The following is a 27,195-nucleotide window of genomic DNA, read 5'->3' as shown; positions in this document are numbered from 1 at the left end:
ATGATACTGCTTTAAATGTAAGGTACAGATGGGGCATTGGTTTAATTCCACAAAGACAAATAATACGTGCATTTTTAAAGAACTGGAGTCACACATATTAAAGAGAAAATAAGCAAACAATTCAAGTTTCCCTCATAGCAAGAAGCCTCTGAAACACTGAAACATCCTACACCACTTAACACTTCTCTGTCATTCCATGAAATGTTCAAGGTGGCTAACAAATATGAAAAGCATTTACAAATACCAATAATTTTTTTTAAAAAAATGCTCTCCTCCAAAGCACAACACACAGAGCAAAATCAGAATCAGAAGCAGCTGCCTCAACTCCAAAAACAAGAAACAGAAATTTTACCCATTTATACAATTACAATATCAAATGCTTTCCCTGTTCCATTTTCTTAAGGAAACTACAGTGGTACCTCTGGTTACGTACTTAATTCGTTCCGGAGGTCCGTTCTTAACCTGAAACTGTTCTTAACCTGAAGCACCACTTTAGCTAATGGGGCCTCCCGCTGCCGCCGCCTGATTCCTGTTCTCATCCTGAAGCAAAGTTCTTAACCCGAGGCACTATTTCTGGGTTAGCAGAGTCTGTAACCTGAAGTGTCTGTAACCTGAAGCGTATGTAACCCGAGGTACAACTGTAGTTCCATTTATAATTTCTCAGCTCCCAATCTGCTCTCAAAATGTTCTACGTTTCAATGAAAGCCTGGACTGTAGAACTTCAGCATTAAACACACAGAAGGAGGAATTTTCCAGGCATATTTGCATTCTTTTAGGCATCTGTTTCAGTGGGCACAAAAAAGCAATTCTGCTGAACAGATAATTGTAATTAGTTATTTTTCACAGAACATAAATTTGTTCTCAAAAGTCTTCCCCTTTTTAAATGTGAATTACAGTGACCCAACTATCTGATTACAAATAAACAGAAATAATAGAACCTCAATGTTTCATTAACAAGATTGCAAAAATACAACTTCGTCAAATTTAGAAGGGAAAACAATTTTAGCATAATTAAAAGTAAACTGGGAAGCAAACAAAACTGTCCTACTAGGCTCACAAAGTATACAAAAGGCAAACATTTACAGAAAACTATCCCAAAAGGTTATGCAAGCTTTCTTATTTATACCTCTATACTGTTGAAGCAAGTGCTACTGAGTTCAATGAGATGTATTCTCAGGTGACTATGCACACATCTGCAGTTGTGTAGGGCCTGTGTGTGTAGTTTGTGCAGGGATACAAAAGGATGTCAAAATCGCTGGAATGGCCAGTTCTAGTGCTTTATTAAGGAAAGGTGTAAACTTACACAGCACAGCCTGCTGTCCTTACAGACTCAGGGCTGAGGCAGAAGCAACAAGCTTTGTCCTTGAGGTGTTAATATGTTAAGCTTATACACAAAGTAATGGAGTGGGGGCAGGGAGTGAAGTAAAATATTTGCATTAGCAGCAGCAAAGTAACCTCCCCGGGGTGCAAGCCTGGGCAGTGTAGATGGAGGTCCTGGGCTGCCCAGATGACGAGATCTCCCTCTTGGCCTCACCCCTGCTCAGGCTGCACAGAAAAAGCATTTCGGTCCCTGAAATTCATTCTGATTGTGCAGATAAAATATAATAGATAGAATTCTACAGGATACGGTAATAGTGTGTGAAAGCAGTCATGATCCAATGCATGCATCCCCAGATGGTGGAGATGTCAGGCATCATCCTGGCATGCAGGCACCTGGCTAATTTCAAACACAACTCTTTTCCACATACATATCTGAGTTCGCAATCGTGCTATTATATTGCAGTTCTGCACACCATGTCTCTAGTGTTAAGAGTCATAATGTCTTCTGAAAAGTAAGTTCCAGAGAGTTCAATGAGGCTCACTCCCAGTTAAGTGGGGATAGGATTGCAGCTTAAGTGATTTGGGGTATAGTCTTAACACCTAGTTACTTGGAAGAGAGCTCCACTAATTTCAATAGGACTTACTTCTGAGTAGACATAATTAGGATTGCACTGTGAATAAGGACTTGCTCATAGAGAAAGAAAAATGCAGCACTGACAAAATTTACCATCATAGAGTGTCCTCAATATAAAGTTGAAATATAACTAACAGAAAACAATAACAATTCAGTGCTCAGGCAAAGCAAATCTTCAGAAATGAGCAGCTGAATGGGAAAACAGAGAACTTACAGGAGAAGGGGCCCTTGAAGTATACTTGGTTGTCAAAAAAACCTAGCCAGTTTTTAAATTGCAAAAAAGAAAAAGGGTTTTAAAAAGACCAAATTCCCAGTTCTGTAAATAATTCTGAATTGCATCTATAATGCCATTAATGCTTTGCACTGTGGTAGAACTCTCCTGAAGCATAACTGGCCCTATAAAATGTTTGAAGACGTGTGTTTGCTTGTTGGTTAATGTTTAATGAACAATTCATTGAGATGCGCATTTTAGTATTTAAGGAAAAAGCACATGAATAAAAGGCAAATGTTAGTAATAAAAATACTACACAAAAGCATCATTTATAGAAAGTCTATCGAAAAATGTTTAACAATTCTACCCGCTGAAAATGCAATAGGCTCTGCTTCCCCAATGACAGTTATTCTTCTGCAGCCCAGTCTATTCCAGAAACAATCCCATGCACATAAGCCTGTGTGACCCAGTGAACAGTATTGTCACTGGACATGTCCCCTTAATTTGGAAGGTCATGATTTCAAAGAGAAGGTGCTACTGCAAAAAAAATCAGTCCCTCCCCTTCATTGCCCAGAAACTGAACTCTGCAGGTTCTTGGGAGAAGGACCGTAGCTCAGCGGTAGAGCATAAGTCTTGCATGCAGAAGGTACCAGGTTCAATCTCTGCTGACTCCAGATACATAAAAAGCTGGTTTATACACAGTCAGGCCACTGGTCCATCTGCCTCAGCGCTGCCTACACTGAATGGCAACAGCTCTCCAGGGTGAGCGATACTGGGGATTGAACCTGGGACCTTCTGCATGCAAAGCAGATGCTCTGCTACTGAACTATGGCTTCCCCTTTGCCCCCCAAAGGTCCTGCATGAAACCGTGGAGAACCTCTGCCAGTCAAAGTAGACAATGCTGAGCTAGAAGGAAGACCTCCCCTGTGAGGAAAGGCTGCAATGCTTGGGCCTCTTTAGAGAAAAGATGAGAAGTGACACCACAGAAGTTTATAAAATTATGCATGGCATGGAGGAAGTGGATAGAGAAAAGATTTTATCTCTCATAACATGGGAATTTGTGGACATCCCTTGAAGCTGTACGTTGGACAGATTACAGAAAGCACTTCTTCATGCAGTGTATAGTTACACTGCAGAACTCTCTCCCACAGGAGGCCTGGGATGGCTTAAAAAAAATAGACAAATGCATGGAGTGCCTCCACCATCAATTCCAGAACAGCGGTTGCTGGAAATCGCAGGAGGGGGGTGGAAGCTGCTCTTGTGAGCTCTGGTCCTGCTTGCGGGTTTCCCAAAGGCATCTGGTCTGCCACTGTGAGAACAGGATGCCGGGCTGGATGGGCCGATGGCCAGATCCAACAGGCTCTTCGAACCTTTTTGCGGACCAACTGTGCAAGGGAGCTCTCCGCATTCACCAGACGACTTTAGGGCAGCAGGTCGACACGGAAGAAGCTCCTACCTGAGGACAGGTGCGACGGCCGTGTCCTCTTCTGCCACACTTGGCAGCCCTGCCTCAGGGTCGTGACTCCCATCCCGATTTCTCCCCACAGGTCGACCGGTATAGGCAACCCAGTATGTCCAGCCCTGACACAAGCCCCGCTTTCCTACTCCAGATCCTGAAGGCGAACAAGTGCTCTGGACTCCCGAGCTGGGTGGGAAAGTGGACTCGCATCTGGGAGCCTCCGGGCTCCTCGCCTCCTCGAGGGATGCCATGGCAGGCAGGCTGCCGGCCGTCGCCATCGCCGCCCCCTCAAACGGGTGGACCTGCCCGGAGTGGTGGGCCGGGGGAGGCTCGCTCTCTGTGGGTATGTGGCGCGCGGCCCCGCTTCCTCCTGCCCAGGGCTGAGCTCCTTACCCGCGATCTCGGTCTCGCGCACGCGGATCCCACTTATTCCGAAGCTCGCGCCACTAGCCGGGGCTCTCACACCGTGCCAGGGCGAGGCGGCGCGGCCCACTGACGTCATCGCGGCTCGCCGCCGCCCTCGACTTCCCTGTTCCCTCCCCTCCCTCGGGTCGCCGTGGTTACCGAGGCCTGCAGCTGCTCGGGCGAGCGTGGGGCGTTAAGTGGGGGAAGGAAAATTAAAATTAAAACTCGCCTGAAGGCCGCCTCTCCGGATATGAAGCGATCTGGACTCTACGATCGTCACCTGAGGCTTTTCTTCGTGTGCCTCCCCCCAGAGGACCAGAGAGGGGCCTTTTCTGCAGTGGCTCCCCCTGTGCTGAATGCCCTCCCCAGAGAGACTTGCCTGCTGCCTTCGTTACATATCTTTGTGGCCTCTTGAACTCCGGGTGGGGGGGTTATTATTATTGTTACTTATTATAGTATGTATTTTCCTTTTTTTCTGGTAAGCCACCTTGCGATCTTCGGGTGAAGGGTGGTGTACAAATTTAATAAACAAACAAGGTCTATTCGAAACGGTAATTTAAGACAAGTGAATGCGTCTCTCTTTACCCTTTATATCTTTGGGAGAGAACTATACGGCGCTCGCATTTTATGGGGCGTTCTTCAGGCTGGCTGTCATCATCATCCCTCACGGCTTTGGCCAGCACCCCGAGTTTCAGACGGGCAACCTGTTCGCCTGCTGCAGCAAAACCAGCCCGAAGTCTTGCGGCACCTTAAAGATCACCAACAACTTTCCATTTACTGTCGCCCACTTCCTGCACCAAGTGTGATCCTGACGTGCGCGTCACAGTCCCCTCCCCAGCCACGTGTAGTGAGGAGGTGGGCCGAGCTTTCAGCCACAATAAACGTGCTGAGTTTTTCGAGGTGCCACAAAGCTCTGCCACTGATTCTCCAGCACCAGGTGGCGTCTCAAGGAGGCGCGTAGGACCAATTTCTCGACCTACTTCCCACGGTCTATCATTTGCCTTCTCTCTATGGGAGAGTTTTGATCGCGGGGCTTTTCGGGAAATGTAGTCGCCAGAAAGGCTTGGTCTCGTTCAGCCACTAAGTAGATAAAACTACTTGTCCCAGCAGGCAGTGCGCGTGACGGCTTCCTCCCCGGAACTCTCCGCGACAGCGAGGACAGCAACGTGGGCTGGTGGGGGTCTGGCCGCGATACTGATCATGCCGAAGGTAAAGAAGCAGCCGCGCTCGAGGCAGCAGCGCCCAGAAGGAAAAGCGCCAGGTGAGAGGAGGAAAGACTCCAGCGGACGGAGACGGGAACTCACTTTCCTCCGGTTTATTTCCTGGCTCCTGATCTTGTCACAGGGAGCAGGCGGTGCGGTGTAGTGGTTAGAGTGCCGCCGGATCGGGTTTCGGTTCCCTGCTGAGCCATCAAACTCACCGGGGTGAAGCTAGCCCAGGGTCCGCCGTCTCCCAGTCAAGCCCGGCCTCGCGAGTTTGTTGCATCAGATCAAAGGGTGTCATAAAACGTGTACTAGATTAAAAACAGTGTTGTGAAGTAGTGGTTAGAAAGTTGGACTAGGGGTAGGAAGGGACCCTGTTTTAAATCCTCGCTCAGCTACAAAGTGCTCCGAGTGTCACTGAGTCAGTCGTGATCGCTCAGCCTCACCTACCTCGCAGGATTGTTGTGAAGGTAAAGGGTAGAAGGAGAGCTTTGTATGATGTCCTGGAGGAAAAGTGACATATAAATGCATGTAAATTGGATAGCCACCTGTACCAAGCAGGGTAGCTGTGTTGTTGCCTGCTTGTTGTTGTTGTCTTTGTCCATGGAGTTTTCTTGGCAGGGATACTGGAGTGGCTTGCCGGTTCCTCCTCCAGGTGGGTCACGTTTGGTCAAAACTCTCCACTATGACCTGCCCATCTTGGGTGCCCTGTTCAGCATAGTTCATAGCTTCTCTGAGTTATTCAAGCCCCTTCACCACGGCAAGGAAGTGATCCATGTTGGCTGCTTAGGCAGGAGCAAAACACCAGTTAGCTTAGTTGTTTAGAGCTTGGTGTTTATAACGCCAAGGTCCCAGGCTTTATTAGCCACCTGTATATTCCTGCATTGCAGCGGTTCATACTAGATGACACTTGCAGCTTCCTTCCAACTCTATGATTCCAGTTCTAAGATTCAACAGCTGGTCCTTCATGCACTCTTAAATTACAGATGGGAAGAGGTAGTGGATGTTTGACTTACGCTTTATAATAAAGTTGAAGACTATTAAATGCTGCAGTTCATTAACAAACGTAAACAGCACTGTGATTAACTTTTCTTTTTGTTTGTCTACTATTTTGTCTTTACTAATAGGTATCAGGTTCAACACTGGACTTGGTCAACATATTTTGAAAAATCCCCTCATTGTTAACAGCATTATAGAAAAGGTAGGTCATAAGCACTTTAGATACAAAGAGAAGTGTTTAAAGGTGAATGAGTACAAATCTGGCTAAGGCTGCAGTCCTATGCCCACTCACCTTTAAGTAAACCTCAATGAAATCAATTGGCTTACTCCTAAGCAGACATGTATATAACTACACTGTGAAACACTATCACCTGATTTCTAGAAATGAAGAACGATATTGAGAAGAACGATTAGACAGCATCAGTATGAAAATAATGAAGTACACCTTTAAGTTTAACAACATTGGCGGTATTCAGCTAGGTTTTACTTTGAGCTTAGCTACTGAAACTAATGAATATGACTAAGTTAAGTTCATTAATTTCAATACTTCTTCTCAGAATAAAACTCAGTTGAATGCCACTCATTTAGTGTAAAATGGCTTAAAATGATTTGTGTGTCTGTGCCCCCAAATAATAAGTGAAACAGCTTGCAGCCTTACTATTCAGAGGGTCAGGGGAAGGCTTGGTTAGATCCTGAAAACTCTGTGTAGGTCTCGAGTTGGGTATTTATGAACAGGAGCACCATCCGCTTCAAAAATCGCCTTGCTAGATTATGAAAACCTAATAAGGGTGGGACAGTGGCTTAGATGGGATTGCTCTAAGGGTGGCTACTTGTCTTCTCAACATGTTTGGTTGAAGACCCCGCTCTAGGCCTTCCTACAAAAAGGCCAAAACAACTGACACCTTCAACTTCTTTCCTCCATGCCTATCACACAAAAGCCTGTGGATGGGAAGCCAGAATGGTCAAGGTTGTCATTGAACTTCAATATTCTTCAGGTGTCGCCTCTCACGAGCCAGGCATGTAGTTGTGGTCAGTCCAGATCAGCATGAAGGTCTGTGGCTGACATGACAACTAGATCTGCACACCAGGCTCTTCAACACCAGGTGGAAGCCAAGATGATGACTTCCCTTCTCATTGTCCTGATCCTCCTACAGACTACTGGATCAGAGCTACTTTAATGTGCCATCTGATATTGGCCCAGCTGGTACTTCTGTCGAGTACAGTCGTACCTCTGCTTACGTATCGCTCTGGGTACGTAAACCTCAGGTTGCAAACACACTTCTGGGTTTTGCCGTGTGCGCATGTGCAGAAGCGCTCAATCGCGTGCGCAGAAGGGCGCCTCGAGTTACAAAGTTTTCAGGATGTGGCCAGGCCTCCGGAACGGATCCCGTTCATAACTGGAGGTACTACTGTACTTGCTGCTTTTCTAAAACCAGTTTTTCATGTAATTTCCAATGTTATTTACTTTCAGGCTTCCTTGTACCCTACTGATGTTGTTCTAGAAGTCGGTCCTGGCACTGGAAACATGACAGTAAAAATGTTAGAAAAAGTGAAAAAGGTAAAGAGCTTCCAAGTGATAAAGATGTTCTTCTCTTTTTATTCACATTTGGCTACTGGGGGAGTTGGGAAGAGAACTGCACTGTAGAGAGAATTCTTAGATCCTATGCTTGAGTTTGCTTTTCCCTTTTTCCTCATGTGTCATGTATTTTTGTGAGCCTGATGGTGACGATGGTTTTAGAATTTATTTCTGTAAGTCACTTAGAGAACCTTTTGGCTAAAGCACAGAGTATAAATGTTGTAACTCTGCAATGTGTGAAGAACTTCCTCTTGTCTGTTCTGAATCTTCTACCATTCTACTTCATTCTACTAAACTAGTGGTCTAGTTGCTGGATTGGTGATAAAAGTGTCTATCTTTTTGGCCAAACTGTGTCTTGTATTTCTTTATCCCCCTCTTTACAGATATGTTACTGAATTTTGTTTGGATTGTTCACTGGAATTGTCTTGGTTATAAATTTTCTTTATAGGCTTATTATAACATTTTCATCGGCAGATTTATAGAGTTTTGTTATCTGCTGAAATCAGTAGATTTGTTTTTTGAATGATTTGTTAGCCACTTTGGGCTTCATTTCAGAGGGGAAATCAGATAAAATAAATGAAATGAAAACGTTTCTGTAAAACACTTGGTTCTTAAGCGGCTCACATTCAATCATGATTCTACATAGGGACAAAATCCTTCTACAATGTGTATGGATCACATACGCAGTCATTTGTATATGATTCTTTTTCAGGTAATTGCTTGTGAATTGGACGTAAAGCTTGCTGGTGAACTTCAGAAGAGAGTCCAGGGCACGTAAGTGCAAAAAGTGGGTGCAATGGTGGAATGACACTGTTTTTCGCCTAGAACCTGTCTTGGAAATGTATTAATGGAATAATTTTCCTTTGTCCCAGGCCTCTGGCTAACAAACTTGAAATAAAGATCGGAGATGTGTTGAAAAGTGACCTGCCCTTCTTTGATGCTTGTGTGGCTAACTTGCCTTATCAAGTAAGGGCAAAACCAACCGATTTGGGGAAAGGGCCAATATAATTTATGGCTTGCAGGAATAAACCTACTAGGAAATTAACACTTCTTCCTTTGTTTTCAGATTTCCTCTCCCTTTGTTTTTAAGCTACTGCTGCACCGGCCTTTCTTCAGGTACAACTATATTGTATCTAATAGATTTAAGGTGCTTTTTACACATAATTACCGTATTGGCTCGAATATAAGCCACACCCACAAATAAGCTGCACCTTTAAAATTCGGGGGAGGGGGGAGAATACCCGAATATAAGCCACTCCCTTAAAATTGGGTTACAGGCTGAAAATCGCTGCGGTTGGTAGAATTGTAACTCCGAGCCAGTTTAAGCCTTTGATCTTGCAAGCCCGCAAAAGTTACTGTACAATTGCTAAAATCACAGATTACTATTCAATTGCTACAATTCCACAGGCACTCACACCCGTAAATGGCAAATGAACAGTCTCAAGCTCGCAAATTGGCAAGAAAGTTCTTTTTGTTCTGTTTTACCGTATGTCTGTTTCAGCAGCGATATCATAAAAGCCAATTTCTGTAAGGTCGCGAATTTAAGCCGCACTTTAACTTTTCACTGTCAGAATTTGGAAATAAAAGTGAGGCTTATATTCAGGCCAATGCGGTAACTATGGAGAATGACTTGTATCCAGTGGTGTCTCTGCACTGGGCAGAGCAAACTTTGACTAACACAACAGGACTTCACCTTCCTCTCTGCAGACCCCACATGCTCTCCCCCACCCCAGTCTGCTCAAAAGGTGTTGGGGGGGTCGGGGAGTGCAGGAAATGAAGAGGAAGGGAAAGTCCTGTTAAGCAAGAAGGAATCTATTCATGCGTTGTTGGTTTCAACCCAATGCATTGGTATTAGCAACCAACTGATCTAGAAAACAAATGATGAGCAATTTGTCAAGCTAGAATGCTAAAAACACTTTCATCTTTTACATTCGGAGTTATGATTAGTATGTCTAAGATGCAAGGAAGGTGTCTATGTGGATCGTGCACAAATAGCTGTTTGTTCTTGAAATCGAAACAGCTAAGCATTGTCACTTGACATCTCCCCAAGGAGTTTGACATCTGGAGACTGAAGGTGGTTGTCCTATTTTTGCCCTTCCATCCCATTTCCCAAGTTGAGTTTTCATTAGATTTCACCTGCAAATCTTTATATGCATTGCAGTTCTCTCAAACAATACTATTTGGGGGTGGGGACTAAAAACAATGATTGACAGAAAAAGATACATGTTTTTCCAATGCGGGGGGGGGGGGAGAGATTGACACAAAGTTTCTAGTTTTATCAGTAATTAACAGAAATAAATCTGATGGAAGCAATTAATAAATACCTGACGTGCCAGTCAAATGAATCTCCATTGTCGTTGACATGTCAGGTATTTGTTTCTTGCCATAATATTGTCATCAGCTGCCTTAAACATAGCGAGGAGGCAGTAAATGAATAAAGGAAATGGTTTGAAATCAGGGTTTAATTAGAGCTTCTGTTACATTCACTGTTGTCTGTATCCTCTTAATAGTCATAACTGTACGTAGGCTATTGATGAACAAGTGTTGGCTAAGTTGTTGGCCTTGCTTAAAGGCTGTATGGCTCAATGCTTGCAACTCATTTTTAACTTCCAGGTGCGCAGTCCTCATGTTTCAAAGAGAATTTGCTCTTCGCTTGGTCGCAAAGCCAGGCTCTCCCTTATATTGCAGACTCTCTGTTAATACTCAGCTATTAGCTCGCGTCGATCATCTGATGAAGGTAAGGAAAATAAGCAAAAGCAAAACTGGGTTTGTGGATCAAAGACTAGGGTGGGCAAGCAAGCTTTTAAGAGGCTGAAAATTATTCTTCTTTTTTCCTAAGAGCTAACTTTTATAATGATTAACAGGTAGGGAAAAATAATTTTAAACCGCCACCCAAAGTTGAATCCAGTGTTGTGAGAATAGAGCCAAGGAACCCTCCACCGCCAATCAATTTTCAGGTGAGACGCATCAATATTAATATAATATGCATGAAAACATCTTTCGTAGTTAATGTGTAAAGGTCCTCAATGTATTGTTTTGAATATTCTCCTCAAGATAGTATCTAAACAACAGTTGAGCAACCATTGTTGTGAAGGTTGCCTAGCGTTTTACACCAGGGATGGGGCATCTGCGACCCTCCAGATGTTTTTGGATTCCAGCTCCCTGCAGCCCTGCCCAACTTGGCCAGTGGTCAAGGATCATGGAAGTTAGAGTTCAATAGCAACCAGAGGGTCATAGGCTCCCCATCCCTGCTTCGCACCTTGTTAACATCAGTTACTAATAAGAAAGCAAGATGATGAGGTGGAAACTTTGAGTGCACCTGAGCCTTCTTCAGAGCATTATTTTGTGATTTGGAATGGTGTTGGCAAAGCAAAGCTTAGCCTTTGGAGAGGAAAGAGGAGGGCGAATCTCTTCCTTGTGGTAAAATGGCAGGTTTCATTAGCTTGAATGAAAAGCCCTAACGGTGCTAAGCTTTGATGCCAAGGCTTCATAGTTTCCACTGAGGCTAAAGCAGAGTGGTACCTTGAAAACCAGAGTCCTCGTCAGCCTCTGTTCTACCTGTTGTGATATGTAAGTCTTTAAATATTGAGTATCCACGTAGAGACCTGTCAAAGTGTGCCTTGATTATACTGCATTTGAAAGCACATTCCTTGTGACTTGGGAGAAATTTGTAAAACCTGAATGGGGCTTTTCATAGTGGCTTCTCTCATAGGGGGTTAAACACATTTTGAATACCGCCATATCCTAAAGGTAAAGGACCCCTGACCATTAGGTCCAGTCGTGACCGACTCTGGGGTTGCAGCACTCATCTCTCTTTATTGGCCAAGGGAGCCGGCGTACAGCTTCCGGGTCACATGGCCAGCATGACTAAGCCACTTCTGGCGAACCAGAGCGGTGCACGGAAACGCCGTTTACCTTCCCGCCGGAGCAGTACCTATTTATCTACTTGCACTTTGACGTGCTTTCGAACATATCCTACTAGCAGGTAAATAGGTGGGCAACCTGTTGCTTGGACTACACCGCTCCTCATCCCTGACGGTTGGCCATGTTGGCTGGTGCTGAGGGGGGTTGAAGCCCAACAACTTCTGATAGGCCACAGGTTCTAATCTGCAGATTGAAGAAGGAAAAAGAAGAGGCAAGATTGGGGTACTTGAGAGATGTATGGGAACCCAAACATAATGAAATGGGCAATGGGGAGGCGTGGTGGGTAGCAGGAGCTCTGTAAACTCCTCTGAAAAGGTTGCTTAAACAAAGTGTATTTTTAATTTTTATTCAGGAGTGGGATGGTCTACTAAGGATAGTGTTTGTCAGGAAAAACAAGACACTCGCTGCAGTTTTTAAGTAAGTTACCTCATATTGGAGGAAATGTTTGGTGTGCTGCAAGGCAGTCTCTTTCCTCCTGCAAGAGTCAACCGTTTCTCCTTGGCTGACTTGTTAATCATGCTGACCATTGTGGACTGAGACTGGGTGGGGTGTTATTCTTCTGGACCTTGGAAGAAGTGTGTGTGTTTCATGGACAATAGGAAGCACTAGGCCAGATGACTCGATTGCTAAGAATTGTCCTGTCCCTTCATCTTTCATTAACTGAGAGCAGGGAGTGGAGGGAGAAGGTGGTGGGCCTACCTTCTCAGCATTTCCTTCTACCTCAGTCATTGTGGAAGAAGGGAGCTGAGAGCCAAAAGTCACCAAGACAAATTAGAATGCACTCAGGGCTCCTCATGGATATATAGACTAGAGCAGGGTTTCCCAAACTCGAGTCTCCAACTGCTTTTGGACTACAACACCCATCATCTCTAGCTAGCGGGACCAGTGGTCAGAGATGATGGGAATTGTAGTCCAAAACAGCTGGAGATTATCTGGTGCTCTCCAAATGTTTTGGGCTCTGGCTCCAGCCAGCAATAGCTTTCTTTGGAGGAAAATGGATTTGAACAGGGAATTTTGTATTTGCCCAGCCTCATCCCAAAAGATCTATATGTGTAACCTCCTCCTCCTTCTCTTCCTCCTCCTCCTCAGTTCAAATGCTGTGAAAAAGCTGCTGGAAAAGAATTATCGGATTCACTGTTCACAAAATAACTTGGTAAGCATTTCAAGCATTCTCTACCTCCCCCAAACAAGCTTCATGTAAGCATCAGTGTCTTGCTACTTGTTTGATACGTGCTGTATAAGCAAAATTCTCTGCTTTCTGTTTTGTATTGACAGGAAATTCCAGAAGATTTCAGTATTGGAAGTTTCATACAGGGAATCCTAAAAGACACTGGTTATGCAGAAAAACGTGCGCGAGTCATGGATATTGATGACTTCATCAGGTGAAGCCAAGGGCATTTCTTTCAAGCTTTGGTGCATTGCATGCTCTCCTTTAAACAGAGACCTCCTATTTCCAAAATGAAAAGAAAAATAAGTGTGGAGGGCAGGGGTGGGAGAGATTCCCCTTGATACCTGAGATGCTTCTGCACTTTGCCTTCCTTGCAGTGTGTTACCAGTTGGGCAGGCCACTCTTCCTACCACACATGCAATGTCAGAGGAAGTGTGCTTGAGACCGGTCCGCACACATGAATGACGCCAATGTGTAAATTGTACATCCTGGGGGTTGGGAAGGGAGCTTTTACAATTGTGCCTGCTACTCTGCCACACTAGCTGCAAACGAGGCAGGCTGTTATTTTCCAAGCCCAGATGAGGGTAGCCAGTGGGTCTCAAACCCTTGGGGAGTTAGGACAGGCCCTGGCAGATTGAGTGGACGAGACCAATAGTGTGTATAACAGTCAGAAAGGTGGTTTCTGCATGTGCTGTAGAGAGTAGTGAGGGGCAGATGGGGTACCTTCGGAGGTTGACAGGTGCCATCTGGGAGAAGGAAAACTCGTAACCATTAACCTCTGCTGCCTTATGGGACATCTTGAGAGAATAAAAGGCTAAGTACACCCTACACAGATCCTGGGTGGTGACCCTAAGATGGTTGAATGTTGCCTTGTACACCTGCTTCCTGCAGCCAAGCTGGTGCCAAATGTATATTTCTGCTTTCCTTTGGACCACATCAGCAAGGCTGAGAGGAGGGGTCTTGTCATCTGGTCCTTTGGACTGATGATTGTAGGAACGGCTGCCATCTTGGCCCAGCCATAGAACTGGGCTGCAGTGATTTGTGGAGGAAAGGAGGACTAGGTGTTTTCTCCCAGGCTCCAAGCAGAAGCCAGAAATCCTGGATGGTTCTTTACTGCTTCTGAAGTCTTATACAAGCCCATATCCTAAATCTTGCCGACTGCTCTTAAATGATATCCCTACCTGCTTTTCCAATGCCAACTGGACTCCTTCGGGGGGGGCGGAGAGAGCAGGAACTGAATGACTAAACAAAATTGCCACAGATCTTGTTCCGAGGGTAGCAGGAAGTAGGTGCGGTAGTGAAATTGGGAGTTTTGGAGTTATTGGTTCCAAGACTTCAGAAGCAGGAGTACAAAAAGAGGAGAGAACTTTCTCTTGCCTTGGAAATTGGACACAGAGGGACCCAGGATCACTTACAAGTGGCACTCTTAATGTCATATAAAATGTCAGTGAGAGATGAATATTTTCATTTTCCAGTGTTCTGCATGGCTTCAACGCAAAAGGCATCCACTTTTCCTAAAGGGAAGATGGAAGAGACGCTGAGCAGCAATGCTTTTGTAAGGATGAACTGAACTATCTAAAGGTGGTATCAGAATTTCACCCGAGATGATGTGTGCCATGCTGCACATGCACATCGAGCTGTTTAATTACCCCATTGGTGCAAAATGGGTTCTCAAGGACAACGCCAATCGCCACCATGCCTTTGTTCTGCTCTGCTCCTTTTGGAGGTTTTTTTAAGAGAACGTATGTGATGCAGAGTGTAAACTCTCCAGCCATGTTCAGGGTCTCCTGAAATACACCTTTTATTTTTCTTATTGCATTGCTTAAGCCACAGTGACCACCTGCTCCCAACAAAAAGCACCCCAACCAAGAACAACTGTTATGTTTGATATTACAACCCAGATACTATTCCTTTATTAAAGAATTCATGATCCAAGATGTAAACTAGGTTCTCTTAATTGTCAAACCCACTCCTTAGATTTTGTGTGTGTGTCAAGTTCTGTAGTCATTCTTAGACGGTGCATTGCAATAAACAATGCTTTTTGTATCAGTGTTTTCCACAAACATTCAACATTTACAAGCACCTCAACTCTAAGCCACTGATCTGTGATGTGGTGGGTTGTGCACATTGGCTTCAAGACTCATCTCCATTTTGCTAGATTCTTACCTGAAGTAGCATAAACTTACAAGTTTAGTAGATGTGTGTATGAGTCACATCAAGAGGTATCCATGCTCTTTCAGATTCCTAATGTGACCCCTGAATATGCAGTTTAGTAAAAGAAGATACAACTCCTTGAGGCTTTGTATATCTGGACCAAGTCAAATGCAGGCGGCTTGTGGAAACCAGTAACACAGTGCAACTTGATATTCCATCCATGGTTAAGAATTATAAATGAACAACCAGTCGGCTTGGTTCTTCCTTGTGGTAAGGAATTTGTGTAGAAACTGCATACAGTGGTACCTCTGGTTACATACTTAATTTGTTCCGGAGGTCCGTTCTTAACCTGAAACTGTTCTTAACCTGAAGCACCACTTTGGCTAATGGGGCCGCTGGCATCGAAGTTCTTAACCTGAGGTACTATTTCTGGGTTAGCGGAATCTGTAACCTGAAGAGTATGTAACCCGAGGTACCACTGTATAAGATTATCATGGCAGCACCAGCATTTGATAGTCCTCATAGCTGGTCTTACATTTGACTAGTAAAATACCTCATTCTATTCCAGTAAGTGATTTCAAGGCAGGATATTCACATGACAAGAGATAACTCTCCCTTTGGAAAGCACATTTACTTCATCATTAATTTTCTTTTCAGAGGAACTAATAAGTGTCCTCCTTTCAGAGCAAGGAAGACTTCCTTCTTATATATCACAGATAGGGTCAAGTCAGTTGCTCCAGGCAGATCTGCTTTTTTAAGGAGAGATGGGTTAGAGGTAAGAGAAAAACTTGTGCCTCTTCTAATTATGGTGCCATCTGAAGGCAGCTGAGGAATTGCATCTCTTTTGGGGACACATACTTCCCCACATAGACATGCATTTCCTAGCTTGCATATTTACAATATGCTGTAAGAGGTAGTGTGTCACTAGTGATATAGCTTGATGTAAGGCAAAGCTGAACAGAATCACAATTTCCTGATGCAAGGATCTTCCATGAATCTTTTCTAAAATATCCTAACAGTAGGATGCAGCTACGAAAGAAGACATTTTACAAAAAGTTGTATAGAAGTAAAATTCTCATCTCTAATTTATATTTCAGTTAAATTTATTAAACACATTGTGTAAAATCTACATTGCTGTTTCAGTTTTCATGTTTACAGACAGGCGCTTTGTCACCATGATATGGCAAGGGGCTACCTTTCTATGGGGATTATGTTGAATACTGAGAAACTCTGGCTCATTTAAGCTCTCTTCTCATTGCTTTCCCTTTATTTCCCTCAGCCACAGCACAGATGGGCTTATGTTCCAGAAACAAACTATGAAACAGTTCCAAGGAATGTCTGTTGTTGATATGAGCACCTGGAATCTATCTTGGGAATAGGGAGAACTCCTAGAGAGGTCTACAATTCATCTGACAAAAAAAAATACATATAAAGGGTAATTTTTTTATATCAATTTGCAAAAATAATTGAAGTGCCACCATCTTAAAAAGTGCTGGACACACAGTGCCATTTGTGAAGTTTTCAGGCATCATTGTGGAATTTCTTCAGCATCAGAAAAGTTTTGTGGAGTTTATTGTGCAAATCCTCAAATGGTACAAATTCACCTCACTTTTCAGCTGATGGCACTGTACAAATGGAAAATATGCATTAGCTACTTTCTTTTAAAGCAACAGTACTAACTACCTGCGGACTACAGTTAATGCACATGTAAACTCCCATGCATCAGAAGCCAATTTTAGTAGTACGTGACAGGGTTACTTTGGTATCCTAGTCATTGGATACCTTTCCTACCCATATGCAGAGATTCGATTGCACCTTATTCTGACATCACACTAGCACACATACCGTATATCTGTATTATCCTAAGATACAACTCTCCTTCATAATCAATTACCTTTTATTATACATCCACTAATTTATAGATTTGTTCTTTACAAAGAAAATGTTAGAGACTCTTCATGGTAACTGAAATAAATCATGATTCCAGATTTTTACAGGGGGAAATGGAATGGCTTGCCGTCAATCCACACCAACATGTTTTTAATTCCAGGTCAATGATATGGCACATACCGTGAAATGAAGAACTAGTCACGAAAAATGAAAACCCAAACACACATTAAAATGTACACACAATAAAAGTAATTTACATTGACAAATAAGGAATGTCATTTATTAAGGCTGTGCTTTAGAGAGGACGTATAGGGTCAAGTCGCCTTGGTCAAGGCACAAATGGGAAGAGGTGAGCACAGCTGTCTAGAAGAGGAGGTATATACAATCACGGATGAGGTGGGCATGCATGCAAATACAAAACTGCACAGCTGTTCTTTGCAACAAAACTTGACATAAGTGAAACAAAATACTGTGAATTTTCTTTTTACAAGTCCACCATTTTACTTCATTATTTTTAAAAAATTGGCAAATATTTCCAAAACAAAATTCACAATTTTGAGTAAGTTAAAACATTTGAAACAAAAAGTGCTTCCCATCTCCAAAACCTGCCTGGTTGTGCTATCTGGTCTAGAAGCATTTTGCAGACATCTTAGGAGTGTTCCACACAACTGAAATGTCAGCCAGGGGAAGAAGAAATGGGGCATTTCCACAGACACTTCAAAAGTTTTCGCTCTTTCAAGTAGTTGACTTCTTAGAGCTTCATTTCCAACCAACGGTGTGGTACAGCAATGAAGGCTCAGGCATCCTTTAGCAGCAGAAGATTGCCTCAAAGGGCACGTGGTCTCTTCGGATTGATCTGTTTACTGGCGTGCTCCTCCTCCTGTAGCGCTGTGCGGAAGGATTTCACTTTATCTTAAAACAAGAAAGGAAAGTCCGTTGTCAGCTGAATAATTTTAGCACGGTTCCTGTACCCAGACCTTGAGGCATAAAGTAGTGTCTTTTATTATTGGAAATTTTGTCGACGTAGAAAGGCAACATATAAAATTACGTGTAAGTAAATACTACATGCAATTTCAATAATGTACTGTATAAATAAAAACACATATTAGAACACACAGAGGTGTAATCGTGCAACACATAGTACCAATTCCACTTTGGATCAAGTGGAAACCGAGCTTCCCATTCTGACAACTTTGTTTTAAGACAGATACAATCAAAGCAGGACAACTGCACCAAATGGAAAAGAGCTTGGTATGCTCTTTCAGCAGTTCTTCCAATGTCTGGATCAAGATTTAAAGTCTGAAGAACATGTGTTCATCAGGACCAGTAATGAAATTAGAAGCAGCAATAGATGCAAATTGAAATTTGCTCACTACGAGATTTAAGAAACCAGGTGTTTCTTTAAAAAGCAAGTCAAAAGAAAGGCTGCAATGGACCACAGCAGATAGAAATAGATGATGCATTGCTATTCTTTAATTCTGCAGCTGTAATCAAAACGAGATCACATGCTACACTACTATACAGTGGTACCTCTGGTTATGTACATAATTCGTTCTGGAGGTACTTTCTTAACCTGAAACTGTACTTAACCTGAAGCACCACTTTAGCTAATGGGGCTGCCATGCCACTGCCGTGCTGCCGGAAGCAAATTTCTTAACCCGAGGTACTATTTCTGGGTTAACAGAGTCTGTAACCTGAAGTGTATGTAACCTGAAGCGTATTTAACCCAAGGTACCACTGTACAGTGGTACCTCGCAAGACGAATGCCTCGGAAGACGAAAAACTCGAAAGAGTTTTTCGTTTTTAGAGTTGCTTCGCAAGACGAATTTCCCTATGGGCTTGCTTCGCAAGACAAAAACGTCTTGCGAGTTTGTTTCCTTTTTCTTAAAACCGCTTGAAGAGGTGCAGTTGCGACTTGACTGTGCTTCGCAAGACAAAACACTCGCAAGACGAAAAGACTTGCAGAACGAATTAATTTCGTCTTGCGAGGTACCACTGTACTTTACATATTGAAATGCTTAGAAATTTTAGCTCCTCTGATTTGTTTTATAAACCACTATATGGTTATCAATATCAGTTGATTTTCTCCCCCTACTAAAACTGGCTTGTGAAAAATATATAAATCTTGAAACCCATTAAATGCTAACACAAGCCACTTGTCACTTTCAACAAATTCTTCAATATCTAAGAAGTATATCTAAGCAGGTATAAACACCTACCCCGAAGCTCAGTCAAAATGTAAATTTTTTGTTCTAGGATTGCTTCAAGTTGTGTAGCATATGAATCCACATCATAGTCTACTTCTTCTGTCATTTCCAAGAGAGCTTTTTCATCTTCTAGCCACCTAATAGATTCCTAATAAAAACCAAAGATAGAACATACAACAATCAATTTGCAGGCAACAAATTGTGGAGTGCAATGCTGAACTTGCCAAAATTAACAAACAATTTTGATATGTTCAACAAACATTCCTATGATGGAACCTTTTTATAAATATCAAATACAAACAGTTTCCTGTTTCAATGATTTCCAAGAAGCTTCAGTGTGGTTCAGATAAGGACTAGGAAACAGGGATGAAGCAGTTTACACAACTATCAAGCTGCAAAGACACTGTGGAAAAAATAAGCATTAGGAAAACTGCACAAAAACCGCAAGTTGTTTGTAGCTCTTTTCAAAACATTTTTATTGCCCCAACTGGGAAGTTTGACCAACATAAAAAATACTACTTAAGCACTTCTAAGGGCTTGAACATGCCTAGTGCCAATTCCAATGCCCAATCATTAACTGTTTCTGAAAATCTCTTCAGTGTCAATGGAACCTTGCCCTATGGGATGAGAGAAGTTGTAGCTTCAGAAAAACAAGCCCAAAGGCCCCATGGTTGTACAGTGCTCAACAGTTCTTCGGATCCCAGCCTCTGTATTAATCAGCGCTCCATGTTTACCTGGAAGACAGCTCTGTGGTCTTCTACAACTTGCTCTTCCATTTCCACCATCTGTGATACAGCTTCATGGAAAGTAAACAACTGTGGCGATACTTCTTCCTCCTTTTAAAAACAATGAAGCTCAATATAATTCTACTTTTCAAAAAACAGAAAGCAGCATGTTGAAGAACAAATGACAGAAATTGGTGACCCTCATATCTAGTAACTAGCCATAATAATGCAAATTAGAAAGTCCAAGCTCAGAGTCAATGCAACTTTTTTATGGGCAGCACCGATTACCAAAGCTGAAGGCAACTATCTAGGGATGACCATGTCTATTTTACCCTACTTGTAAAGTTCCCAGAATCATCACTGCTTGGAGATAAAACACTGATCCATGACTCAGCAAGACAAATGCTTATGTTCTCTTGAACAAGGCTAATTCATAAGTTTATTACAATGTACGGAGTGCAATCCAGTTTTGGGATACACTTCAATTGAGAAAAACAAAAAAAATGAGCAATTGCAAGAATACACAAGGAAACAAAACGAGAAAAAAGAAGGTAACGAAACATGGTAACCTGAATCAATACAGAGCAAGAGATTGGTTTGTATAGGCAAGGAATCTCCAGGAGAACCTAACAAAAATAAAATCTTTAGGGAATCCCACACAACAGCAAGAACTGAAGGTTGCCCCAAATGCCATTTGTTTGCTGACTAAAATGCCAAGTTCAGTGATTGTATATTATTCCAAAGGGCCACTAAAATATTCTTCCATACAGAAGCAACAGCATTATCTGCTCATGAAATATAAACGGTGAGAAAGAAGCTCCAAAGAGCTGTCTAGCAAATTATTTGTATGGTCTGGAGGACACCACCTTGTTGAAGCTAGGCAGGTTTGGACAGTGCCTGGATGAGTGACCGCCACTTTGAGTTCCATGACAGAATTAAGGTGGGATCTACAGTGAGGGGGGAAAGTATTTGATCCCTTTCTAAATTTTCCCGTTTGCCCTCTGACGAAGAAATGACCAGTCCATAATTTTAATGGTAGGTTCATTGTAGCTGTGAGAGACACAACAGGAAAACCCCCAGAAAGCAGCCCAAGACAGGGAGCCCCATCTCACTAAGGATATATTGGTTTCTCATTTCAAATATAGAAACATGGAAGTGTATAGTCAGAAGGTTGTGATCACCTTGCTTAGGAGGGCAAAGCATGAGAAGTTGGGTTTTTTAAAGTTTAGAAGGTAATGTCTGAGGATAACATGATAGTGGTTTATTAAAGTTGAGCGTATGAACAAAATTGAGAGTATAAATGGTTGTTTCCTACTTGTTTATATTCATTTTATTGCTATGCATATAAGCTATCCTGAATGCTCTTAAGAGTCATGTTTGGCTGGTTATATCTGCCCCCTCCAAAACCTGAAACAAAATCTAGAAAGACATTTCTGTCAACACACTATAATGCAGGAGAATAATGTATGCAACATATGATTAGTTTCAGTTTTTATTTAGTAGGGAAAGAGTCTAGACTATCCTTACAACACACCAAGCAACTTTATATACATATACTAATTGACTAAATGTTTGCATTGCATTTCTACTGCAATAAGAGCCACTGAGGTTTGCCAGATACTCACATTTTGTTCACAAAGTAGTTTGAGATCATCTCTCTGAGGTGAACTTCCAACACCCCACTGTGCCTCCAAGTCATCAATCTGGTTTGGAGCATGATGAACGATTGGACGGATATCACCAGCACCAGTGGGATCAACTGTCAGTTCCTTTACTCTACAGTTGCAAAGAAGGTGTTCATTTTAAAATGAGTACCATTCATTTAGTACAGAAAAAAAGCCCCTTCATCAATTCACAGGCAATTCACATAAATAATGGTGATGTCAACATCATGAATGAATGTATCCTTAATAGGAGTGTACCCTTAATATGAGGAGTCAAACACAATATACTTGATTACAATATTAAACATTGTGCTCATGTAAGAGTTTGAATCATTTATTATTTTATACTATAATTATTTCACATGCATTTAAAAGTGAATCAGCGTTCCACTTCAATTATTCAGATGTAGAATTGCTAGTACTACAAAAGTTGACATCACCACTATCTTACACATGAGGGGAAATAACAAGCTTGGGCATGAAATGTTTGAAAAGAAGAAAAGATGAATAATAATTGGGAAAATGAGTTGCAGGCCATGCAGTGTCACCACCTGTCAAACAAAATGGAAACAAAAAGGCGGTGATGACTCAAGACAGGGAAAGTAGGTGAAGGTTTGTCTGTAAAATTACACAGCTGAAGAGGGGGGAAAAACACTAAAAGAAAATAGAGAGTCCATGTAAAGAATGAAGTAGACCTGGTGATCGAAGGAGAAAAGTCGTCATACTCATAGGAAGGAGAGAGATCAGAGCGACTGCCACTACCCTGTGAGAAGGGAATGTCCGAAGGACTAATTCCAAATTCCTTTACTCTGCAGCAGCAAGATACAGCAGCAAATTAAAAGAAAGTGTTCTTGTAAGGACAATGAAATCACAACCTCTAATATTTAATCAGTCAGTTATGCAACACGCTTGCTAGGGCACAAATAAACCTTGGCAAATCCTCCAAGAGAAAATAGTCATTACTACAAGATGGGAAACTGAAGTCAAAGGATGTTGGCTTAAGCAAGGTCATCCTTCAACAGCTGAGTGGAATGGAGCTGGGTGGAATGCAAGGAGATTGTTCCAGGTTCAACATTCCCAGGAATGCACCATACGGGTTGCCACGAAACTAAGCTTACTTTGTACAACTTCAGGAACAAAAACAAATCAGCTTTAGCAGACTATTTTGACCCAGGTCTTAGTATTATTCTAATCATACACTTTACGAACTATGTGGTCATGCAGCTCATTCATAGAAGTCTCCCACTATTAATATAAATGCTCAGAATGTGGTATATTAAAAACAAAGACTTGTATATTAGCTAAATTGTGTATTACATAAGCAAATTCCATGAACATTTATAAGACATGTCAAAGAAACCAGTATTTCTATATAAGCCCAGTGTCTTGGTGAACATCACAACATGTCTACCCTGTCACAAAGAACTGACATTTGCAGTTATTTCATCCAAGGACTGATCCAGAGGTAAACTGCTCTTCTTTTGGAAGAAGTGATTTTAAAAAAACAAAAAACAACCCAGCATTTAAGGGTCAGATATTCACTGCTGCCTTAGAGAAAGACATGCTAAACATATATCAGTAGCATTATTATAAATAATTATTACTGCCTTTTAAATTATTATTTATTTGAGCAATTTATATAATGCTTGGTTATAAATGTCTGTAAGCTGTTTGCAAGAAATGCAACACAATGAAAATAATAATTGGCTTAAACTAACATCAGAATTCAGTTAAAATGCCAGCCTAACTAAAAAATAGGTTTTTATTTTAGTCTGCTTGTTGCTATATTTATAGGACACCTACAGATATTTGCTCACTAATGCACTCTACACTATAACTGTCATAACTTCAAGACCTATACTCCTGTTTCCAGACTGAAAGGATAGATTAATCAAACTGAGATGATGCTCAGCTGTAATCTGGAAATTTGAGGTGAGAGAACCTGTTTTCAACTCCACTTCAGACCTTCTGCATAAGGTTAGGCCAGCCATCTTCAACTGTGAACCATACTGGTATAAATGTAGTTCCTCATAGCAATTCAGAAAGTATGAGGAAGCTGAAACCTGAAAAAAGACTTCTAGGTTTCGAACACTGCTAGGGAATGCAAATATATAAATATAAATTCTCATACCTGTTCGCATATCTTAGTGTGTTTAGAGTATTTTCACAAGATGCCATCCCTGGAGAAATAGTAGCAATCTGGGAGGAAAGGATATAAAAAGTTATTTTTCAAGGACAACAACAGTCAAGAGCATATGCACAAATCTGCATTACTACTTAAAAGAAGGAAATATTTATTAAATTTATGCACACTGAAAATATTAAGTATTGTGTTCAAGTAAGCACTTGATATCCAAGTGATGCATATTATGTGTTTAACATATATTCAGTTTTAAATGAATCCACATTTTAGAGCACCTATCCGTACAATATGGTATCTTTCTAATACATTATATTTCCAATCTCTCCTTCACCACCCAGTCTAATTAGGGAAAAGTACTGCTTTCCAGCAGATATTGATATATGCAATAAACATAAATACTTGTCTCCACTTTAATTATTATTTCTTGACTTACTTCTTCACCTCTTACCATTTGGTGGCCCTTGAGAAAGAAGATAGCATTAATTCTAAATCAGAATAATCAAAATGGTGAAGGTAAGATAGCATGGGCAGCCATCTTTATTTTGTTTTAAACAAACAGGGCCTAGTTATTCAAGTTGCCATAACAATACTATCAAAAACAGGAACAAAATAAATACAGTCACAAACTTTTACAATTTAAATAAAATGTATAGTTGAGTTTCAACACGGCAGTCAGTACCATACACAAAATCGTTAACTAACTTTGGATATAGAATATTGAAAAATTAAAGTTCAGGTGTCCAAGTTAGTGTCTTCCATATGAATTTCACATGACACTTGGTAGTCTCACTGCTGTAAAACATAAGGGGCAACCACAGTCTTTCTAACCCCACTGTCTCAGTCACAAATATATATGCAAAATTGGGCTGGATTGAACAGTATTACTCTATGTACAAGTAACCAGGAGAGTAATTTGCACAAGGCATATTTGGAAATAGGATATGCAGGGCAGAATAACCTCCACAAGTACCTTTTCCACAAATAAAATGGCATTGACTAATAGGTTATTCCAACAGAACCTACCAAAAACAACATATGGAATCTGTTGGAATCTTAAGGACTATAAACACTTCCCATAGAAGAAACTTAATTCTGATAAGTAGCTTTTGGAATCATATTATGAAATTTGAGCATATCAAGAAGCCATCTTCAAATTGCCCTAAAGGGAAAGATCACACTGGTTATAAACATCTCTTATGGTATTTTAAAATCCAAGTCTTAAGACCAGTGCTTTTTTATGGGGGTACGTAGGAGTGCGCATACCCCTAAACATTTTGTGAATCTTTCTACTTTTGTCCATTTACTGTCTTTATTTTTCCCAATTTGAACTATAAAATGGTGATTTTTTTGAGTCAAAATGGGAGCACCCCTAAACATTTTTAAAGAAAAAAAGCACTGCTTAAGACCAAGGAAATAATCAGGAGAGAACCAATGGGTCTGGTTGTGAAGCAGTACTGACTTCCAGCTAAGGATTGCTATCTAAAGATCAGAGTGCCACCTGAGAATACAGGGTTTTCCATCCCTTTTGTATGTGGCCTATGGTGTATTTAAGTTGATCTACTACTAATAGATTGTTGTTGTTTTCTACAGCAATGCAACACACTAAACTTACCATACAGGTACGAGAGTTTTCTCCTATGAATGAATCTCTTAGGACCTGAGTAAGTTTACTCGCTCTGAATGGAGTATGAGGCTTATTTCGGCCTAAGGCTCTGATGCACTCCTGTAAGAGTAAACATGTTTATGTTTTCTTGCTCCACAGGACACATGCAAAAATATTAATACAAGTGCAATCAACAAAACCAGATAAATAAACATGTTGCTCTTGTTTAAGCCAGTCTTAAAATATTACATCAGTTTTCAGTATTTCTAATTAAGAAAAATGCAAATAAACCTCAACCCCACTGTAGCACTGTAATTAGGCATTGCTAGAGTTTGTGTTTTAAGTCTGAGCACAATATTAACTCTAGACGCTCATGGGCAAATTGAGCTATAGGCAAGTTCTTTTAATTGCTACTGTTCTTCACTACTTATGGAGCCTTGCAGCACTAGACAAGTTACTTGTATCAGAGATTAAGGAAGAAAGCACTTAAAACGACAGTGTTTGTTATTGTAGGTGCTGTTCAGCATTCTGTAAAAAAAACATCTTTAGGTCAGTACTCAGCTTAGAAAGAAAGATTTTAAAAAATCCTCCAGGCTAATAGTTTCTTTGTGTATAGAATGTAAACCAAGGGAAATGGGTGTCCACTGTGTCTCACAAGGGTTTTCTATGCTAGTTAGGTTCTTACCAACACTGCTCTAATTCTCTAGGGTTTAATACCAAAGGCTAGAAACTACAGGAGGGGAGAAGGCTCTTGCTCTTGGATCCTGTTTGTGGGAAACCATAAGCATCTGGTTGGCCACCGTGGGAACAGAATGCTAGACTAAAAGCACTACTAGTCTGATCCAGCAGACAGTGCTTATGTTAATAGAGCAACAAACCATGAAATGAAAAACTAATTCATTTTATCCTCACCTAATAATTTTTATTTTTGGCTATTTCACTCTAAAGTAAAATACTTTTAAAGGAAAATGTATGAACATTTTCTAAAGTTAAATAAAAATAAAATTGCTTGAACACCAGACTAGTTTTGTGTCATGGTTTTCAAAACTTTTTACAAAGGGCTATTTCAGGCATAGGCAAACGCGGCCCTCCCGATGTTTTGGGACCACAATTCCCATCATCCCTGACCACTGGTCCTGTTAGCTAGGGATGATGGGAGTTGTAGTTCCAAAACATCTGAAGGCCTGAGTTTGTCTATGCCTGGGCTATTTCAATGGAATCATTGCCTTGGTCAGGATAGGCCTTCAATCCTGCTCAATGACCTGGAAATAATGGCCCTTTAATCCCAAAAAACCCTATTCAAAAGGCATCACTGGACGACTTCATACCCATCCAAGCCCATCTAACCAACTTAAAAGGTTCTGCCTTCCCCCTCTCATATCTTTCTGCTCCAGCTAGTGACTGAGGGCTCCCCAGTTCCACAGCTGTGTTTCACAAGGAACCTCACATAAAATAGGCATGGAATTATACAGCCAATCATAGAGGCTATAATGAGATGGAGGGTAACAGCCAGGGGACCCAGACAGTATCAGCACCTCAATGGACTCACTCTCCTCAATGCTTGGTCAATAAGGCAGGCAGGCTGCAGTAAGAGACTAAAGATCATTTAGGACACAATAAACTTGGCACCAGTCCAACACACCAACAATGCATCTGGTACGATATAAACTGACAAGCAGTGATTCTCCCGGATTTCAGGCAGGAAGTATTTCCCAAACCTACCTGGATATGCCAGGGACTGAACCTGAAACCTTCTGGTCACAAAGGAGATGCTCTATCATGGAGCTACAGCCATTTACACTACAGTGGTACATCTACTTACAGGCGCAATACATTCTGGGGTTCTGTTTGCACCCCGAAAAGTCCATAAGTAGAGTGCCACTTCTGCGCATGAATGTGATGCAATAGAGA

At 41.6% G+C, this 27,195-nt stretch overlaps 3 protein-coding genes across 10 annotated transcripts in view; 1 reads left to right on the top strand and 2 right to left on the bottom strand.

The window, feature by feature from the left end:
- The window catches only part of IPO11 (importin 11), a 76,799-nt gene extending 71,795 nt beyond the window's left edge, over window positions 1-5,004 (bottom strand). Inside the window, exon 1 of one of the 4 annotated variants that reach the window (XM_053408582.1) lies at window positions 4,615-5,004. The gene's annotated coding sequence lies outside the window, so the exon portion shown is untranslated. Of the gene's footprint in view, window positions 1-3,621; window positions 4,336-4,614 lie in introns of those variants that run through there. The other 3 variants (XM_053408581.1, XM_053408579.1, XM_053408580.1) reach the window with 3 other exon arrangements.
- Window positions 5,005-5,123: 119 nt separating this feature from the next.
- Window positions 5,124-16,181, top strand: DIMT1 (DIM1 rRNA methyltransferase and ribosome maturation factor). The gene is made up of 12 exons (XM_053408590.1): window positions 5,124-5,290; window positions 6,359-6,432; window positions 7,702-7,788; window positions 8,519-8,580; window positions 8,679-8,772; window positions 8,873-8,922; window positions 10,420-10,543; window positions 10,671-10,763; window positions 12,083-12,147; window positions 12,820-12,883; window positions 13,006-13,112; window positions 14,374-16,181. Exons 1-12 carry the CDS (start codon window positions 5,230-5,232, stop codon window positions 14,414-14,416), a joined length of 924 nt encoding a protein of 307 aa, XP_053264565.1. The 5' UTR covers window positions 5,124-5,229; the 3' UTR covers window positions 14,417-16,181.
- Window positions 16,182-16,931: 750 nt separating this feature from the next.
- Window positions 16,932-27,195, bottom strand: part of KIF2A (kinesin family member 2A) — a 46,439-nt gene continuing 36,175 nt past the window's right edge. For 2 of the 5 annotated variants that reach the window (XM_053408583.1, XM_053408584.1), the window contains exons 15-21: window positions 25,294-25,404; window positions 23,670-23,737; window positions 22,234-22,347; window positions 21,500-21,650; window positions 19,884-19,985; window positions 19,162-19,297; window positions 16,932-17,854 (exon numbers count right to left, since the gene is read on the bottom strand). In XM_053408583.1, coding sequence (XP_053264558.1) covers window positions 17,769-17,854; window positions 19,162-19,297; window positions 19,884-19,985; window positions 21,500-21,650; window positions 22,234-22,347; window positions 23,670-23,737; window positions 25,294-25,404 — 768 coding nt within the window. In that variant the 3' untranslated portion in view covers window positions 16,932-17,768. Of the gene's footprint in view, window positions 17,855-19,161; window positions 19,298-19,608; window positions 19,767-19,883; window positions 19,986-21,499; window positions 21,651-22,233; window positions 22,348-23,669; window positions 23,738-25,293; window positions 25,405-27,195 lie in introns of those variants that run through there. The other 3 variants (XM_053408585.1, XM_053408588.1, XM_053408586.1) reach the window with 2 other exon arrangements.

The sequence above is a fragment of the Podarcis raffonei genome, chromosome 11 (genome assembly GCF_027172205.1).
Source record: "Podarcis raffonei isolate rPodRaf1 chromosome 11, rPodRaf1.pri, whole genome shotgun sequence".
Lineage (NCBI taxonomy): Eukaryota > Metazoa > Chordata > Lepidosauria > Squamata > Lacertidae > Podarcis > Podarcis raffonei.
Note: the sequence above shows the minus strand (reverse complement) of the source record. Positions and strands in the feature narration are given on the sequence as shown.